The sequence below is a fragment of the Helicoverpa armigera genome, chromosome 28 (genome assembly GCF_030705265.1).
Source record: "Helicoverpa armigera isolate CAAS_96S chromosome 28, ASM3070526v1, whole genome shotgun sequence".
Classification (NCBI taxonomy): domain Eukaryota; kingdom Metazoa; phylum Arthropoda; class Insecta; order Lepidoptera; family Noctuidae; genus Helicoverpa; species Helicoverpa armigera.
This window is the reverse complement of record NC_087147.1, coordinates 6,664,164-6,684,887: the sequence shown is the minus strand read 5'-3', so window position 1 is coordinate 6,684,887 and position 20,724 is coordinate 6,664,164. Positions and strand designations below refer to the sequence as shown.

The 20,724-nt window shown below is 34.7% G+C and overlaps 1 protein-coding gene across 2 annotated transcripts in view; it reads left to right on the top strand.

Moving 5' to 3' along the window:
- Positions 1 to 10,502: 10,502 nt before the first annotated feature.
- LOC110371450 (homeobox protein six1a) overlaps positions 10,503 to 20,724 on the top strand; it is a 37,324-nt gene continuing 27,102 nt past the window's right edge. Inside the window, exons 1-2 of one of the 2 annotated variants that reach the window (XM_021327715.3) lie at positions 10,503 to 10,806; positions 18,494 to 19,161. In XM_021327715.3, coding sequence (XP_021183390.1) covers positions 19,057 to 19,161 — 105 coding nt within the window. In that variant the 5' untranslated portion in view covers positions 10,503 to 10,806; positions 18,494 to 19,056. The remainder of the gene's footprint in view (positions 10,807 to 18,493; positions 19,162 to 20,724) is intronic. The other variant, XM_021327716.3, reaches the window with a different exon arrangement.

Here is a 20,724-nt window from a genome sequence, read left to right as displayed (position 1 = left end):
TTGTCTATTATTGTAATGGCTAAGCAACACGATAAGAAGTCAAACATAAAAAATAAATTGCAAACAAAAGTATTAAATAACTTTAGTAGCTACAAAATAAAAGCTTCACGGGGGTAACGTGAGTGTATTTATAGCTACAGACCTCCCACGTTGTTTCTTTGTTTCCCTGATTGTCCTAAATGATTTTATATGAAGTTATTTTGGTTTTAAAAGTAGGCACAATTTACGATTGACGTCAGTTTTGCTGTTTTGCGTCACACACGTAAAACGGGGTAAACAAACGGGAATACGTTTACTCTCGAACGAGATAGATGGCGCTGTCATCGAAATCTGTGTATGTTCAACAAGTTTGTTTTTTGTTTTTATTAAGAATGTCCTTTGATGTTGAAGAGCATTTGGAAAGTTAATTAGTTTATTTATTTAAAAAAATGCGAATAAAATGATCTGGGCAGGCTGCAGGAACCTGCAGGTAATTCGCTAGTTTTAAATATTTTTCAAATCTTGACGAACTATCAATACTGAAACTTTGAAAGAGACGAGTAGATAGGTATCATGAATGCGGGAAAGAGGGGAGGGCGGTGTAAATTATCCTAACTATTAGGCCTATTTTAAAAATATGAGCACAAAACCAAATGTCAACAGGTCAACTTGCTTTGATGTACCTACGTAGGTGCCTATTTTATGTAGAAAAAATCGACAACCAAGAAGGGTTACGTTTTGCCCATTTATGTTAGAATTATTTTAATGGTTTCACCCCACCTGTAATATTGAAATGTAATTTAAATGCAAATCAAACTGTCATGTTTTACATAATGCTAGTGCAATTTCTGTGCCTTATGGTGCCAGGAACTGGTAACGATGGTATGTATGAAGTAGAGGACGGCCTGCGTGTCGTGGGTTCGATTCTCGCACATTTTCCCCTGAAGTGTGTTTGTAGGTACCTACTTACTATAATTTCCTTTATATAATTTAAAAAAACTTGTTTTTTTGGGAGCCTACGCTTGGAGTGGTTTGTTCGTGGTTGGGTGACCATCTCTGTCAGTCATAACGAGTTCCTCCGTTCAGTTAGTCCGAGTCGTTTGAACATCTTTGGCAATTGGCAGTCGTTAAGGGTAGTCAGATGCCGGAAAGTCTAACAACAAGTCATGGAGGATTTATTTATTTACTTATTAGCAGCCAGTTTCTTCATCAAAAGTAAAAGCCAAAGTATTGTCTAAAGTAAAAGTAACGGTCAAATTTGCTTTTTCTATAGTTTTGCTGTCACTTTAGCCTTGAAAAACGAATTTGACCGTTAGTTTTACTTTAGACATTACTTTGACTTTTATTTTTGTTGAAGAAACTGGCCGTAAGAGGCACATTTTATATTTTTTATTCATTTTATATGTACGAGGAACTGGGTTGAGGAGGTTAGGTGGTCGTCATTCCATGTAACGCACTGGAACTCGCCTGCATGCATCTGGTTGGACTGGAAGCCGACCCCAACATAGTTGGTTTGGTAAGTATAGGCAGATGATGAATAGAGTTTTTTTTCATTCATTTCATTCCATTAATTATTGCGTCCCATTAATTATTTGGTGAATTAATTCTTCTTTGTAGTATTTGACTGCATTTATCAAAACTTTGGCTGCTTCCCGCTATTTCACCACTCCGCTCTCCTCTAGGTTAATAGATGGTAGGTAGGTAATATATACCTATCTTATATGGTGTTACATTATGTATAAGTACAGGATTATAAGAAAGTGGTGTATTCAGGATCTTTAAGTTCTTGTTTTGCTTTTGGAAGAGTTTTAGGGAGGCTTGGAATGGCGTCTAAAGTTACGACTTTTCAAACTGAAGTTATGGTGTATTCAGTCCCGTTTTCAGATTATCCCTAAAATATATAGTCATTTTGTATGATTACTTCTGAGTTTTTATCATCTGAAAATACCTAAGTGCACACTTAGGTAGGTACTTAGGCAGATACTTTTAAAAAGTTAGTCAACGACCCATTTCATAAAAACAATCTTTTTCTCACTTCACGACGTTACAAATACTGCGTATTCTTCATTAATTTCCAGTTGATTTAGTTAGTTGCCCACCACATATTACACGTATAGTTATAAAATATAAACCTTAAGGGAACGCAGTATCGTATTACACGAGCTTCGGTGGGCTTGTCTGTTCGCCCGTAATGTCGTAACTGATGGCCAGGGAAACAAACGATTTTTATTATAGATTACTTGTAGATATCGAGAAAGATCGGGCTGGTAATTTAATGTAGGCAGTGTCGTTTAAATCGATGACTAAGAGTTTGGAGAAAAAAGGGGAAGATGCCCTAAGTAAGGATCACAGGTTAATTAAAATCATTTAGTTAAGCTATGCTGAAAATCAGCTCTTTTGGAATGTTTGTCTTTTGGAAAGACACACACTCTTCAGCACTTCCTATATGTTTTTGCTGGGAAGAAGAAGTGGCGCAACAAACTCCTCAGCAACACATACCTTTTTTTATACAATTAATGAAGTATTATTTAATAATATAATAGTTTGACGAAAAAAAATGTCTTTACCATGATATAAAGTTGTCAATTACCCTGAAAATACAAACAATCATGACAATATAACTCATTAAGAGCCGTGAGGTACTCTGACGTATGCAGGTGTCATGTTACAGAGAGGAGCCTGTGTGCTCATAGCGATGTTGTGAACGAAAGTACGTGCCGCCATCTTGGATAATTTTGAAAATAGCAAAAAAGTTTTAGGAGCGGTCGGCTTACTATTAAGTAAATCTGTGTCTGCACAAATGCTTGTGCACTATTATGTCCGGCGCAGTTGGCTGATCTCCTTACATGAGAACAGCCGCCAGGGCCGATAATCGGCTAGGACGACATCATCAATCATTAAGTAAATCCTGTTGTTTTTCATACTCGTAATCTTTGCTCATTTTAGGACCTTCAATTGATTGCCGAATAGCTTGTTTGAAGTTGGCTGCTATTCTCTATCTTCTGAGAAGCCAAGTTATGCCGAAAATGAGCTTTTATTGAACAATCATAGAATCTAACAGTTTCTAAAACATCTTACCTATTAGAAATCACTAAAATACTTCCTATAGGATTTATTTCTCTCATAATATGCTAAATGCCAAATGGATTTCTGTTCTATAAGCTTTTTAAAGAACGTAAACTTTCGTCCGTCCGTACTACACTTAAGTTAGGACATTTCATTCAGTCGTAAATAAGGAACCGAGGCTCACGCCACACCGTGTCGGAATCCTGAGAATTCGGCCACGAGGGACAATCAAATTATGTGTTTTATTGAGAACACTAAACATGTCATTTTTGTGTTTACACCTTTTTTGAGGCTAAGTAAACGCCACACGGGTAGATCTATCATAAGTTAAGGGTGGGCCCTTATATCATGACGTCCTCCGTGCTTACCTAAATTGGTGTAAAAGTAGTCAAAAGCCAGAAAGTCTGATAACCAGTATCACCATTGTATCGCGTTGCCCGGGTAACTAAGTTGAGGAGGTCAGATAGGCAGTCGCTCCACGTAAAACACTGGTACTCAGCTTCATCCAGTTACACTAAGTAACTGGATGAAGCTGAATTTTACTCTGACATAGTTGGAAAAAGGCTAGGCAGAATTTTTGTAATAAATAATGATTATCAAAGTCTACTCATGTGGGAGTTGGTAAAGGGATATCGTACGAAACATTCATTTTTGAATTATATAACAATTTTTACCTAAAGGGTGAACGAATCATCTAAGTATTTAGATTCAATTATAAATTCGACCCGGATAAAAATCATATTTTACCAATTCATATTAAAACCGTGTACATTATCTAAACTAATTTAAAATATTACGTCGAAATACAAAAATAACCCAATTTCTTCACACTTCCACAGTAAGAAATAGGTAGGTACCCAATTATTATTTTCAAAATGAAAAATCGACATGGTTATCAAGTCAATAATTTTAACAGTGCGTGAGAATGAGAGAGGTCGTGCGAAAGAGACAGCGAAATGAAGGCTTTGACGGTGGGCGTGGCTTATAATGACGCACCCACTATACTATGAAATATTCGAAAAAAAATTAAGTATTGGAAAATTGTATTTTTTTATTCATATTTTTTTGAAACAATGGAAAGCTGAAAATTGTATTGAAGTGAGATTTTGAAATGGTTTTTAGTTACTGGGTAAGTAGGTAGGTTCTAAGTTTTATTTTGGTTTTCGTAAGTTATTTAGGAAATATCTATACCTATACCTACATATATAAAAATGAAACCTGCTTTCCGTTGTCACGACATAACATAACACGGCTTGACCGATTTGGCTGAAAATTAGAGGGGAGGTAACTTAGACCCGGGAGGTTTTAGGATAGTTTTTGTCACCATCCGGCTACGGGATGCGGGTGAAACCGCGGGCGAAAGCTAGTGTTTTATATATTTGTAGTCATAAGACTCCGAAACTTCTGAATTGATTTGGACAATTCTTTCACTACTGGAAAGCTACACTATTCCCGAGTAACCTACTTAGGCTGTATTTTAAAACTAGAAAAACATTTGTAACGTCCTCGATTCTTTTTAACCGACTACCCAAAAAGGAGGCTCACAATTCGGTACATTTTTATATTTTTTCTATGTAGTTACTGAAACTTGAAACACAATAGATAAGGTCCGGTCACATAATATCAAAAATTACACGGAAATTGTAAAAAAAAATGTTGTATATCTATTCCTCTTATAATCACCTTGTTTCCCATAAGATATGTACTGCTTTAATGTTGTAATAAAGTGCACAATATGTAGTACAATACCACAATTAGAAGAGCATTTTCAAGCACCCTTATACAGTCAAGGGCTGTTTTTTGTAATAAATAAGTTGGTTCCGTATGGATAATATTATACTAGCGACCCGCTCCGGCTTCGCACGGGTGGATAAACCTTCCTCTTCAATCATTCTATCTTAAAAAAAAACCGCATCAAAATCCGTTGCGTAGTTTTAAAGATTTAAGCATACATAGGGATATAGGAACAGAGAAAGCGACTTTGTTTTATACTATGTAATGAATGACTTAGAGGGGAAGATGCCATCTGTAAAGAAACTGTAAGTTTGTTTCATTGTCTTTTTGGTAATAATAATTGCGTACGTTTAGAAGTAGACCAGCCAGTTGCACAGGGCATATTATAGTGCACAAGCATTTACGCAGACACAGGTGCACTCTCTATTCCTTCACTCTCATAACCCGATGGGACGGCAATCGGACACGACCGGAGAGAGATCAGGCGCAGGACCGACATTTACGTGTTCTCCGATGCACGGGTCTATCAATCACCATCTTCCAGACCCAGTAAACATTTCTTAAAGACTCACAAATCTTCATATCTTTCAAAAAGAGCAGTAACTTTATTTAAATGACTTCTTTACAAGTTTTTATTGGCCTCCTAATTTCACACGACATTAGTTTCGGCTTTTCAAATTCGCCACGGGACCCTAACCATGGTATTATGGGCTGTTATGTCATTACTCAGCATATTGTTTGCACCCCATGCGTTAATGGGGTATAGTTGCACCCCGAACTTTACTTGTTATAGTTTTAATAAGGGCGCGGTGGTTTTTCTTTGGAGATGTGTTCGGAAATTGCTGGTATGAGCGTTTTTTTTGAGATAGAAGCTAGTTTTATTAGTTGTTTGTCAGAGAATATGACCTATTATTATGTCTAGAGAATGTTACTCGGCAGTGTCTAAGATTTTTTCTATTGAAGTAAAAGCGTAAGTAATCTGTTTTTCAGGATTTTTATTCGAATTATAATAAAATTCTTATGCAATAAGAGGGATGTTATAAGTTTGACCACTTTCTAGTTTTACTAAAATGAAAGCTTCTCAGCTCTCAGACACAGATGATTTTCCGTAAAACTAATAATTAAAACCCACCCTAAGGTTGACTAGTGAGTCCGCCTTTGTAATTTTAGGATTGCATAAAGTTTAATACCTAAATAAATAAAAATAAATAATCTACATACATACACTGTTTCTGTGATTACCTATGATGCCCTAAAAAAAATAAAAAAATAATAAAGTCCTGATTTTAATTCAAATTCATTGCGCCGGCGCCGTGCGCTTTTTCTCTTTTTTTTTCTCAAAACGTATTCAGGTAAACCCTACGAAACGCACAGTTATCTTGTAATCCTATACTACTGTTGTCTATGGTAGAACTATTGTCGTTGTCTATTGAGCCGTTTAACTATTTGGCTGTAGAAGAATAGCTTTGAAAGGTGATTACAATTTGAAGCCTTGTAAGTATCCCGCTCTGAGGGAACAACTTAATTCACCAGGGTAAAAAATAGACTGTAGCCTCTGTCGATAAATGGGCTATCTTACACTGAAAACATTTTTCTAATCTGGTTCTGTTTCTAAGATAAGCCAACAAAGTATCAAGGAAGTGAGGCACTGATTTGAAAAAAAAATAGAAAAAAAGAAAGGCTATAGGTAGTCTACTCTTTATCCGGGTGTGTGAAATAGTTCCCATGGGACGAGAAACGTTTGGCGGAAGCCAGTTTTCTTATCCTTTAAACCCCATCACTGGGTATTGTCTATAGGTATTATAGACTACCTACGCATAACTTACTTATCTAAGTACATCAATTTAAGGCATCTGTCATGTCACCAACCCATCTGTATTCTTTATCTAAATAAACATCCGATTTGTTAATCCCCATAGATCCCCATCAATTCGAGAGTCCCTCACAATAGTTTATAGTTTTATCTCAGCAGATCTTGTACTATTGTGTATTATTGAGATCTACTTGACTGTTCAAGGGTGGGTTTCAAAAGGTGCTTTTGGTACCCGTTACAAAAGCTGAGTGGGTTCTGTCGATGTTTTTAATTGAATTTACAGGGATAGTAAGACATTTTTTCTTCAAAATATGCATGAGAATATTTTGTTTTTCCGTCTATGGTATACTCTTTACCTATGAGGAAGCTTTGCTTAAGGCGAGGAAGTGGTCAACAATAATTCCATAACCGGCACGCGCATCTAAGGCGCCAAAAGGGGTCGGAGCGTCTGAGCGGGGCGAGGATAACAATACGCGCGCTAGCTTATAACTAAAAGTCGTAAGCGACAAAATGGTTTTGTAATTTTAATATTTAGAAATGATAATTTAATAAAAATTCCTACTACCATTTTAAAGAGTATGTATATACTCAACTGCTAAAAAAGTTAAGAGGCTTAAATCGGTCCCGTTTGCCCATAATATGTGAATCTCTTTTTAAAAAGAGGTATGTTTGATATATTTTTCTCTGTTATAAAAGTTACCTAATCATGTTTCTACAACTAACAAAATAAGGCTTATATCATGAACTTTCAGGTAACCAAGTTGTATTTTGATCCGTTTTGTATTTACTGAGAAAAATTGACATCCTTGGCGCCAAAAATTCCAATTCGTCCTCTTAATTTATATAGCATAATAGACAGCGAACACTTTTAGTTCATGGAAAAAAAATGCCCATTTATTTCTACCATTTTCAGCTCTAATCAGTACTATCAAGTACTTAAGATACTTTTTTTTTCAAAAATAAGAAATGTATAGTACCGAATAACCAAATCGTTTGCAATGAAATTTTACCAAACCAACTGAACCCCAAAACGTCATCCTTCCCGCCAAAAAAACATGGCTACCGCCAAACGTCAGACTACAATGGCGGACTCTCACAAAAGGCAACAAAAGCACAAACAAGCGTGTAATGATCGTATTCAACGCATTATAATAACAACGAGCGATATTTAAACTGTTTTTGTCAACTTTATGCTGGTAACTATAAAGCTTATTTTTAGTATGTTATAGGTTTTTTTTTTAATTAGGGCTTAATTTATGGGTTGGTCTATCAATTTGTAATGATAACAATATTGTGCAATTTTATTTAATATCATATGTAGTACTGGTCAGATAATTTTAAAAGTGTTTTGTTTTCCTAAATATTGTTCAAAACTCAATATTTTCGCATTCATCTAGATTCTCTTATCTAATAGCTGCACTTAAAAACAAACGGAACCATGCAGGTTTAACCTCCGAACGAACCTTTTTTGTTTACCAAAGGTGCATTTGAATAAAGAATAGAGCCGAAATGAGCAAACGAGCGCCTCCTTTGATAATTTCAAGAACAACCTCTTTTGTGCTTGAATGGAGTTAGATTTTTAAGTCAAATGAGACGAGAACGATACGATTTAATACTATTATTTTTAAAGCATATCCTCTATCCGATCAATAATAGGTATCACCATAGAGGGAAACTTGTTATAATTCTTATATTTACCAAACTTAGCTTGAATCTAACTTTAACTTTCCAGAGATGGTAAAAATGTGGAAAACTTATAGCTACATAGGTAAATGGCAACATAGACTAAGTTCTAAAGAGTTAAGTTATAAAAAGAAAGAAACATACCTATCTTAGAGGACTTTCACGTGTTTATTTAAAAAGAAGCCCAATTTGATAATCTTCTGCAAACCCGCATATCTAAAAACACATTCCCAATCATTGGCATGTTCCAATTATAAGCGAATTAATCAATCAACACGACTTTAAACAATATAACTTAAAAATAAGTCAAAGAATAATAAAGGGTTCCCCCAGGGAGCTGTGCCATGTCCCGTGCGACTAACATATGGTTAGCGTGACGTCATATACTATGTTTAACAAGACTTTAGTCTATTTAGGACTCCATTTTGTTTTATTTCTACATAAAAAAAACATTGTACCTAATTAAGAGTCACATAGACAGAAGACATTTTTAAATGACTGTCCAAAATGGAGGAAGTTCTCAATGAAGTGAAAAACAATTGAAACGAGATATAATCATCGGCAAGGATATTGAGACCTTCACCTGCGCAGAAGTGATTTGTTGGTTTATTGCCATATGTGTACAGTGCGCAAAGCGATTTACTCTTCCGTCGAGAGGTATACCGGTCCGTGCCGATAACTATAACTTAAAAATAAGTCAAAGAATAATGAAGGGTTCCCCCAGGGAGCTGTGCCATGTCCCGTGCGACTAACATATGGTTAGTGTGATGTCATACAATATGTCTGACAAGACTTTACCCTGGTATAACACTTATTTAGGACTCCTTTCTGTTTTATTTCTAACTTTAAAAAATATACATTGGAATTAAGAGTCGTCGTTTTTTTTTTTTTTTTTACTCTGGGGAAGTATTTATTTACACAGAGTCCTCGTTAATATTGCTTAATTGTAGTTATTAATCGATTTCTTAAAATAGAGGAAGTTCTGAATGAAGTATAAGTATAGGGATTTTTGCATATTTTTTTAACGAGAATTTACGTTTTGTTTTATTATCAAAGATTTGATAAACCTATGTGTATGTTTAATATCAAATCTTTGATTAAAGGTGCTAAGTATCACATGTTTATACTTACTAAATATTTAATTCAAAATTACTTCTTTTTATAATGATTTATTTTACGTCTCCCATCATCTTCTTTCTATCTATCTATCTTCTATCCGTTTTAAAACTACACACCAAATAAAATAAAGTTCTTCATTCCAAAAACCGAAGCTTCAAAGGAAAAATAAAAAAAATCCCGCTGTCGTCCCGTTGATTCTAAAGCTCTTCATTAGTACTCCTTAACAAACATCGGAGTGTTAATATTTGTTCACGTGTGTATTATTTCATACGTCTTAATCAAGTGCAATTGACTGCAATAGGATGACTATGCGTTTGTCTGCATTCATTTTAGAAGGTAGGTATATAGAGCATTTTTAAACGACTCAAAAAATGGAGGAAGTTTGTCATTTGGATGTTTTTTTTGTTTGTTTCCGCATAACTAAATCGTGCTAGAAAAAAAAAGATCTCAGCTGATTTTATTGACAGTGTAAAGCTTGTGTTTTGAAAACTCTGTTAAATTGTTCCCGTGAAAAAATATTTTTCCACTCATAGTTTTTTTTTATTAATATGATGTTTTTTTGCATTTTTGTTATTGGTGTAACGCATAAGATCTATCGTATTTTTATCCTCCTCACCACTCTATTATTAAAGCATCTATCTACATACTCTATAACGATATTTTCATCTTTTATGACAAACAAGAAGCAATCAAATCAAAGTAATAATAAAAACATTCCCGAACGAAAACAAGGAGAGTCCGTCGACACGACCCGTATCTCCCACTACGTCTGTTACATTCAAAATTAGCAACTAAACCAGCCGACTGAAAGACTTTCTTCATACTAGTTACGTCACAACCCACCGGATGATTCAATCAAGTCAGCTGAACAAGCCAAACTTTTCCCCGCATTGTACCACGCTACGAAAATATCCACACTGTCTCACAAAATACTAACCGCTGATAGTCAGGAATCCGCCTACATAACAAGCCCAATTGTTTCACGAAACTGAAAAATGGCGAACCTACGCACCAACCAATAGGAGGCGTTACCCTTCAATGGTGCAAAACAACCCCATTGGACGATTCGATCTCTTTAATTCAGCTCAACCAATTGCAAGCGCCGACGGAAGTTCAAGTCAAACCAGTTCCATTTTAGCGTTCGAGCGGCGCGCACGCGTTTCGTATTTGGAATTGACGGCATTTAAAAAAAGTCGGATTTCGAACTAATTTCGTGTTGTATGCCAGTGTGTTTTGTTGGAGGTGTATTGCTGTGTTGGAAATATAAATCTGTAACGGTTTTGTTAGTTTTGAATAGTAAATCGTAAATAGGTTGTGTTTCGTCACTGGTGGGGGTATTATTTTTAGCATTTAGCTTGTTAAAGCTGTTGGTGTGATGTGAGACGGATCTTAATTTAGCGGTGCACATGAGTGTGAGTATGCCACGGCTGTCTTCCTTATTTTTAAAGCTTCGTTTGCCGACGGCACGCGTATTTGTTTAGTGCCACATTTTTTACCTTCAAGCGAATATTTCTAGAAGAAAAATATTCATTAAACAAGATTTAGATACACTCGCTACTACATGAAATGATGTCTATATGATATGTTTACAAATCTAATGTAAATTCAGCATTACAAATAAAACAGCTAATAAAAAACTCCTGCGCACAATTCGCGAGAATGTCAGAGGCATTTAGTGCTGTAAACAGATTTATGTAGACTATAAAACGCCTCGTTTAATAAAAACTGAGTAAGATATGTTATGAGCATTATATTGAAACATGGAATTTTATTTGTAGATTCAGACAAAATAATCTCTATTGTCCTTCTTCTTTCTGCCCTGTTCCCAAGTTGTTCGTGGTCGGCGCAATATGTTTTCCGCTTCCATACCTTTCTGTTAGCCATTATACTAGCATCCAACCCTTTCTTACTCATCATATTCATTATCTTCAGACAGCCAATCCATTTTTTCCTCGGTCTACCTCTGCCTCTCCATCCTTCCACATTCAAGCTTATCACACTCTTTGTAGCATGAGTTTCATACCCATTTAACAATAACAATGACAGGACGACGACAACCAATAAATTTTGTTGTAAGATTTCACTATGTAATCGTTCTATTTAAACTTTTTAATCGTCAACACGAATTGACCAAATCTTGATGATCAAAGCATTTCTTTAAGCCTGTGCTCTGCAGAGAAATTCTAATACCATTATACCTAATCATCATCAGTCTTTTTTAACTGTCTTACTGCAGGGTAATAGCGCTCAATAGAGTTACAGTACTGCCCATCTCTCTAACTTTTCAAATGCAGTAGGGGATGTCTTGTCTATGTCTTAGTAACTATATACAAATAATACGTACCTACATCTATCTACCAAAACTGCTAACTGTCAACCTTCTAGCTTTGAAGTAATGGTAGTTAGTTTTTTGGTGTCCTGCGCTGACTGGGTAGACATCCTAGCATTTCTTGATGAAGGTATAGAAAAGACTATAAGAGAAATACAAGCTAGTTTTTTCTACCTTGATGAAAGATGGGTAGGTACTTTGCATGACACAAGACAACACAACACAAGAACCTGCTTACTTCATCAGCTGTATCTTGATGATGTATAGCAATACAATAAAGAATTCATAAAGATAACATGCTTCCAAATGGTGCTCATATGAATTGAATGAGTTTACCACCACGGATTACGTTGCAATCTAAAGACCAAAAATCCATATGTTTGCAATTATTTTATTTCGTAATTAGTTACCGACTCTTTAGTATCGAGAGCAAAACAGCTTTATCAAAGACATTATTGTCATTCCAATTTGATTCCAAAGCAAAATTCCAAACAAAAAATAAATAAAAACAAGACATTCAGAACGCACATAACTTCCGCTTGACTGATGTTAAGAGCCTTTGGTGTTACAACTTCAGAAACGATTTTTTTCTTTTGGTTTTGTAATGTTTTGGCTTTCGTTAAATATGATATTTCTTCTATGTTTTTACCATGAAAAATTGACGTTAACGTGTAGCGATTCATTAATTTTCCCTTTGATGAGTTGGGCATGTTTTGATTGCTCTATATTTCTCTGTGATAGAATAATAGGACATACTACAGCATTTAAAACGTAATTGTTAATTGTTTGTATAAAAATTGCTCTATGTGTTGCACAAACCTGTGAACCGACGCATGATGACCTTTACGGGGTTTGCGAGAAAAAAGAAAAAATTAAATAACTACTAAGATAGCTTTTCTAACTTATAACCAGGGTGTTACAACAATCCAAAAGAAAAGCCTGTGCAACACATTTTTATGGTTGTGGAAAATCCTCAAATCCTGCCGTGAGTATTCTGACTAAAGACCTACCAGAGCCGCGGAAACTCTTTCGTACCTCGTCCTCCGAGCCTTTTTCCCAACTATGTTGGGGTCGGCTTCCAGTCTAATCGGATTCAGCCACTGGTCCACAGGTCCGGTATGAACCTTACGAAACCTAGGATTCTATTTGTGAAATTAATAGTCAATGGAATCACACCAGTTGTATCGGAAAATTGCAACATACATTTTTTTTTATTTGGGAAACAAACAGATACATTACACCAAAAAGTCACACAATTTAAACTAAACATCGTCCAAAACAGTTTCCACAACACCATTAAAACATTTAAGCCGAATCAGAACATTTTTGAAACGGTTACAAACAAGTTACATACCTACAAAATTTCAAAGTCGATAATATCATGATATTGGCTACGTGATAAGATAAATTCCTGAAACTCTTTCACCTCAGAAAAGCAGACGTGAATTCTAATAGAAAATTCATTTCTACTGTTAAATGTCTATTTACTGTTAAACGTAGCCCGACGCTTTCCAACTCAAGTCTCTACTGTTTCCCAAATATATCGCTTTTTTAATCTCGCAGTTTTCACCAATTTTCAAATGAATTATTTTAATCAACCTGCCACAATTGGGTACCTATTTGACTAGGTCCAAAATAAAATACTTTATCATATTCATTTGGCAAAGCATCTTAAAATAATGCTATTTTATTTATAGTTTTGACGGAAATAATATATCTCTTTTTCATCGTTGTTTTAAAGAAAATAAGTACACAGCTTGATACGAAAAATCTATGACGTCATATTTCACATTTTCATACAAATTGCGTAAAGGGTAACCGTTTATGATAGTTCATTAAAGTATTGAATTTGACTAGTTGTCAAATACACAATTAGTAAGATCATCGGCCTCACGCATTGAGCTGTATCTGTCAGTGCCTTTGCCAAATGCTCTCAATCCAATGACTCATCGTTTTGGCAGACACTGTACTTTGTTTAAACAATGTTCTTTAATTATGTTTTCTCTGGGTAGAGTAATTTTTAATTGGAAAAGGTAGTCAAAAGCCATTAAAGCCAGAAAATCTCACAGTCAGTCTTACCAAGGAGTATTGTGTTGCTCGTTGAAGGTTGAGGAGATCAGGTAGGCAGTCGCTCCTTGTGCACTGGTACTCAGTTGCATTCGGTTAGACTGGAAGCCGACTCTCCCGGAGTTGGGAAAAGGCTGGGCAGATGATGAGCCTTGTTGAGTCTGCCGAGGTGTAGGATTGTTCGCCGGAGTTACCGCTGCTTTGGGCTCCACAAGGTAAAAGGGTCCATAAGACTATGACTTCCTTCTATTGTTTAGTATTTGTTAAGCTGTAAGTCCTCCATAGTGTATTAAATAAATAAATAAGTGAATTCCAAGCACAAGTTTCCACTTGTATTCTGTAACCCTTGCTGAACTTCCGCCATCAGCGGACACATAGTAATGGTTCCTACGGAGCGACTCAACGTTTCACGACGACACAAATTTCGGGCTGTACAATAGGGGTTTTAATCAGAAAAAAATCAGACAGTCCTTTTCTTAGGTAAATTGGGAGGATTCGAAGATTTCCCAACTTTAAAAAAAAACCTCTCAAAGATTTATGGGGAATCGTCGCCATCGCCACTTCGTTTGGTGATCAAAAACTCGAAAGAATATCACGACTGTCGAAGTTGTACAAAAGTTTACTCCCGACAGTTTGTTAAGTAATCCATTTCCAAAACTGTTCTTTTCACAATCTAGTCTACTAAATTAGTTGAAGCCTAGGAAAACATTACGTATAAACTACAAAAGATAAAAAAAAATACACTCGTTCAGGCAAGGGTGGCCATTTTAAACCAGAGACCACACGTTGTGTCCGATAAATGGCCCTTATGAAATTATAGAAGCGTGTCCACGAAATAAAATGTATATTGTAACTTAATCGTTATAAAGGTTACGTCCAAGAAAACGTGGGATAATAACTTTGAAAAACGTTAAAATATAGTGAAGAAAGAAAATATTGGGCTGTAGATTTTTCATAGGTTAAATTGGTGAATATTGCTTTAAATAAAGCTGAGGAATTTATGGGATTGGTCCAATAATAATCGATTCAATTTTAGTTTTGAGTAAATGCCGTCCATATTGTTACGTTGAAGTCCTGTTAACAAAAGGCGAAACATTAACATTCCTTTTTCAAATTCTCTATTGCACATAAAAACTATAACATTTCACTCTGGAACTATTTCTTGGTATAAAACCTCCTTGCTGTCAAAAAAAGAGTAGGGAACTTCGATAGCGATCAAACTCCAACTTTTATCGGGCGATTAATTAAAATTTTCAATAATATTATCCCAAAAACATATGTTACGAATGTTCTCAAGTTTATTATCCCCTTTCGGTCGTAAGTCGTGGTGTAATATGGTCGTACATGGTCATTAATTAACCTCCTGGGGTCTTGGGACATAAAAGTACCATTTTATTGGTGTTCGATAAAATCTGGGGTGCAATTGAGTTAGGCCTATTTGAGATGCGTTCGAGCGTTCTTCTAATTGATAGTTTTGTCAAATGGGTAAAGCAGTTTTGGATTTTTAAAGCCTTTTAATTGGAATTTAAACGGCTCTTATTAGTAGCTTACTTTTATGGAGTATCCATTTTGTTTAATATACAGAAAATGTTAAAGAATATGTCTGTGTTGGCTGCGATTTCACAGCAGATAAATTGTTTAAATTTATAAGAAGTAGGAACTTGATATGGAAGATTATAATCATATTTGAAAATTTGAAGAAAAATATGTCATGTATAAAATAGTCTGAATCCGTAAATGTGGGAAGTCTAGGCTTTTTTATACATAAGAAGAATAAAATGCGTTGATATAATGCAAACATATATTTCTATAATAAAAAAGAAAACATAAGTTATACGTTGATAAAAATCCGATCAAAAACTTGTAGAATTCCATATTTTCTTGTAATGTCAGATTGACTAGCAGATAAGAAAAGATAATCATATTAAAATATTTTAATTTCTTATGTTTTTTCTCAATGACATTATTTTCGTCCCATTCTTAGATCTCTAACTTATTAATTCCACTAAAAACAGGTATGAATAAAATTGGTACATATTAATTTATTTTCTCATATTTGTTAGTCATAGTTATTAACAGACTGCTAATTGTTATTAAACGATACGAAATTAAAACTAATAGCCCAACATTCCCCTTTAAAACCATTTGAAATAACCAATTAATTAATTCAGTTTCGTTATCAAAACGATAATCGGTCAAAACAGAATTTAATCTCGACAAAAATCTGTCTACATGAGCTCAAACCGAATAATTGGTACCTGTATCGAAAGAATCAAATCACTAAATAGTGCCGTGATTTGTTCGACCATCGCGGAGTGGTAAAATATCGATAAATCTTGCGTTTTACAGCTGGTGTTGTACGATAAGGATCGCGGACACCACGTGGGGTAATAGTGATGCGCTCTGCGATGTCGATTGTCGTTATTAATGTAAAATATTGTGTAGTGGCGCCTACAAACCGGACTGCGGGTATGTTAATTGGAGAATCACAGTTTATCGTATGTTTATGATGGAACGTCACTAGCACTGTGTATTTCTTCCCAGAAATATTTCTGCTTGCAAAATCTTTAAGAAATAAAATCATTATGGTAAATAATTCGTGTTTTTTTGTTATTGGTTAAGAAACTTTACTTTAGATCATCTTTAGAGATTATTATCTTGTCTGTTTTGCATTTTATAAGTTAATTCTCATTTAAAATTTAATGATTCTTGTTCGTATCTTTCTGATAATGATCTCCTTGTTTTTGATCATAGATAATACGGAAATGATGTCAATAGTATTAACCGTCAGGGTTAATACATATTTAATGGTTTCAAAAACATATTTAATTAACAAAGAAAAATAATAACTCATTTTTCACGCACGCTATTAAGAAATATAGGAATCCGAGTGTTCTAAAGTATTCGAGTTGACGAATAGAATCGTTTGGAACTCGTCCAAATACGCTACATTGTAAATACAAAACGCAACCCAAATTTCTTCAATGATTCTAAATTTAAGTCATTTCGGATTGTCCCGAACGTCTCATGACGTCCGATGTTTTTCACAAAGTGACCCTATTACTGACAATCAGTTTTATTTGTTTTCACATAAAAATACCTTTTGTAAGGTGCTGTACTCATCATGATCTTTTATTAGCAGCGATTAAATCTAACTGTACGGAAAAAAATAATGAATGTAATGACTAATCTGCGAAACAAAGTTCAAATAATTCGTCTTGACAGTTATTTAATGACAAATGGATACTCCTTTACACTTTAATGTCAACGAACTCACGAAAAAAAAACAAAAAAGGGTCAAGTTAACAATGTGTCATCATTCTATGACACAAGTCATTCGCTAAAACAGGGTTTTGTAAGAAAAAAAACAAGAAACATCGACAATAAATGTACATCACTGGCAAGCCGTCAACTGCATATATCACAGAGGCCTCCCTTGAGATCGTGTCGATGATAAAAATTACTTAAAACACCAAACATTTAACATCGTGCCCCCTAACGACCTCCTGCATCTCTCTCACGCTTTACAAAAAACAATAAAACAGAAAGAGATCGCACTACATAATCGTTTTGTCTTCAAAGAGTATTTTAGGGTTTGAAACAAAATTTTGGATTGTTTTATAGAGTTTCGTACTAAATCTTGTGTTGTCGTGTCAGAGAATCTCAGCAATGCTTCAAAGTACGTGAAGGAATGTTTTTTTGGTGATAAAAATATGGAAAATTGATGGGGCCCCCTTTCAAAAGATTTTGTGGTTGATTGCGATGAGAAATTGATTCAATGTGCCTTGACACCGGAGGTTTTTATAAGGGGAATGATTTTATTATAAATTGTTTGTTTAAGTGGATTACTTTTGGTAATAATTTATTACTATGTTGTTTTTTTTTATGAAATGATAGGTACAGATAAACAGTGAAATTTTAATAGAAGACCAGAAACATGCCACAAATCTGATGATAAATTCTTCAAACGTGTTGATGAAAAACAAATATCTTACCGAGGTACTCCTAACAACGTTTGCAAAAAACTCACTATCAAATTCATTAGTACTAAATATTCTGGTTTGTTTGTTTGTACAAGGCTACGAAACTACGGAATCGATTTGAAAAATTCTTTCATTATTGGGAAGCTACATTATCCCCAATCAACATCTTTAGGTTATGTTTTATTCGGGAAAAGCTAGTATCTTGTACAACTTAACCATATCTAATTTTATCGTTTTTCTAAATCAACCTCAAGTAGCCTTTTTAATAAAAATATATCGTCGAAACTACAGGGGTTCCTCAGGGCTCAATACTTGGCCTCATCCTAAATTGTTGTTAGTTTGTATAGGCTTCCGTTTTTCGTATTTTATTATCTTTGAAATACTTAAATGTTGCTTATTAGTACATAACTATTACACATTTTTCGCTAGAAGAAATGTCGTTTTAAAGTAGAAAAAATATTATTAACAGGCTGGACTATTTTATTGAAAGTGTAAACAGACAATCATTAATGCAATATTTGTATTTTTTTTTCTAATAAATGTTTTCAATGTGGTTCTGACTAATGTAAATCATTAATGGCATACGCAAATAAATTATGTCCTTATAATTTCTGTAATTATTTTTAAGATACAACTTTGTTGCTTCAGAATATCATGCTGGAAGAATTTTTATTTCTTAATGCAACAGCATTAATTAAAAGGTAATTTCTGTTGTTACAGGTGAACGCAGAGCCCATCTGCAGTAATTAAAGTAAAATGAAAAAGAAGAGAAAACCAAACAGCGAAGTGAAATAAATATAACAAAAAAATATTTTAAAAGCATTTATTTATAAAAAAAGCTCGCATGGTTTAAACGGACTTTATCCAGACAGAGACTGGGAGTGAAATAAAAAAAACAAAATAAAAAAAAAAACACGGCTCTTTATACAACTTACTCGTATTCATAAACAAACTTCAGGCCATTTTCGAAATCGGAACACAAATAAGTAATCGCCGTTTAAAAGGTGATCGCTTTTGTTTAAACATTTTTGGGACTGCCGCCTTTTTATGTTTATTTACCGTTTAAAGTATTTTCGAAAAACAGTGGGAGTGCAAACACTCGATTTTTGAACGCAGTTGATATTCTAGTCGGTAATAAATTAAGAAAAAGTAAAAAAAACGCGGGAAAGTGAAGTGACATTTCGTGAAATTTGACATTTGGTGGTTTGGCGCCGTTTTTGGTAATTTTTTGAGTGGGATTGTCGTGAAATTGTGTCAAAGTGGCTGGAGACGAGCATTTGGACATGTTGGGGGGGCCCGAATGGGGGCAACGGGAGTCCAGCCCCCCTAGAGACGCTCCCCTGCCGAGTTTCGGCTTCACACAGGAGCAAGTCGCGTGCGTTTGTGAGGTAAGCTTTATTTAATAATATGGATTGTTTATGATGGTAACTGCTCATTATAAGTTTAAAATACAGTTTTATTAATTAAAACTTGTCTCGATGGGCTTGTATGTTTTTTTTTTGTTTTCGTAAATAAATCTTAACTTTTTAGTTTAGAGTAGGTGGTCGTCGTAAGTGCATCTTCGAATCTTAGCATGATATTTCGTTTTTTTTCTTAGCCCTATTGTCCCACTGCTGAGCAAAGGCCTTCCCATTTTATCTCCACACAGCGCGATCTACTTTACATTATTTTATGTTAGAGTAGAGTTAGGTTTTGATTTATAAGTACCTTTCAGTCTCTCTATATTGAATAACAGGACCTAAATAAACTTCGCTACGATAGTTTAAATGTTTATGTGGGCGCATCTTTGGCGGACTCTCTACTTATATAACAATAACATTATCCAAATTATTAAGTCTTAGGATACATGATTTTATAAATTGTTTAAAGAAGGCGAAAAACGTTTATGTAACCGTAATAATTGCCTACAAAACAAATCTCAAACATACTAACTAAGTAACGTTCTCCTAAATCTGTCGCTAATTTGCAAAGAATTCCATGACGCTTACTTCTGATTACGAGGAAATGTTTAGAGCAAACTGATGAACAAACGAAGCGTAGGTGGACCTTCTAACTTTCCTAGAATTACTGTGTTTCTAACAACGCCCTAAAAAAGGTTGGTCAGCTAATGAGTTTCACTAAGAGCACACTGCAAACTTTTAGTAGGCCGATAGTTCGTTTGAGCTCCTAAATTAATATAAAGATGAATGGTAGTACGCACATTACGAAGATCAGGTATTTAGCCGGTATCAGGCCGACTTTAACTATGATTGAAATAAAGACTTTTAAAAAATGCTTACCGTCCCGTCAACTCTATGCCGACTTTTTAGTCTGCAGTGTGTACCTCTGATTTATTTACTTATTTAACTTTATGCAACATTATATCATATAGTCGGACTTAATGCCACAGGCATTCTCTCCAGTCAACCTTAGGGTGATGCAGAGATAATATGGTAGGTGCACTATACGATTCAGTTACGACACAAATTGTAAATCAGTGATAGATACAAAAAATAGGGCGTATTTCTGTGAGGTGATTTTTATATTTTGGAAACTGTCATGTTCCTCTTTTACTATGAGAGTAAGTCAGTAAGGGAATAGATAGAGAGTATACATACCTACCTGTGTTTGTACGTACACTTGTGTAGTATTGTGGCTGATATTCTTCGAGAATAGCCATCGTGGTCTGAAATTCATCTCTTTGTTAATTACTTATATCAGTAAATATATCGATTGCTACTTTTTGGCTTGGAAATCTGATGCCATCCAAACTAATATTATAAATGCGAAAGTAACTCTGTCTGTCTGTCTGTCTGTCTTTCTGTCTGTCTGTCTGTCTTTTCTTCACGCCTAAACTACTGAACCGATTTGTGTGAAATTTGGTACAGACATAGTTTGAAACTTGAGAAAGGACATAGGATAGGTTTTATTACAAAAAAAATAAATAAAAATAAAATTATTCCGGACATATA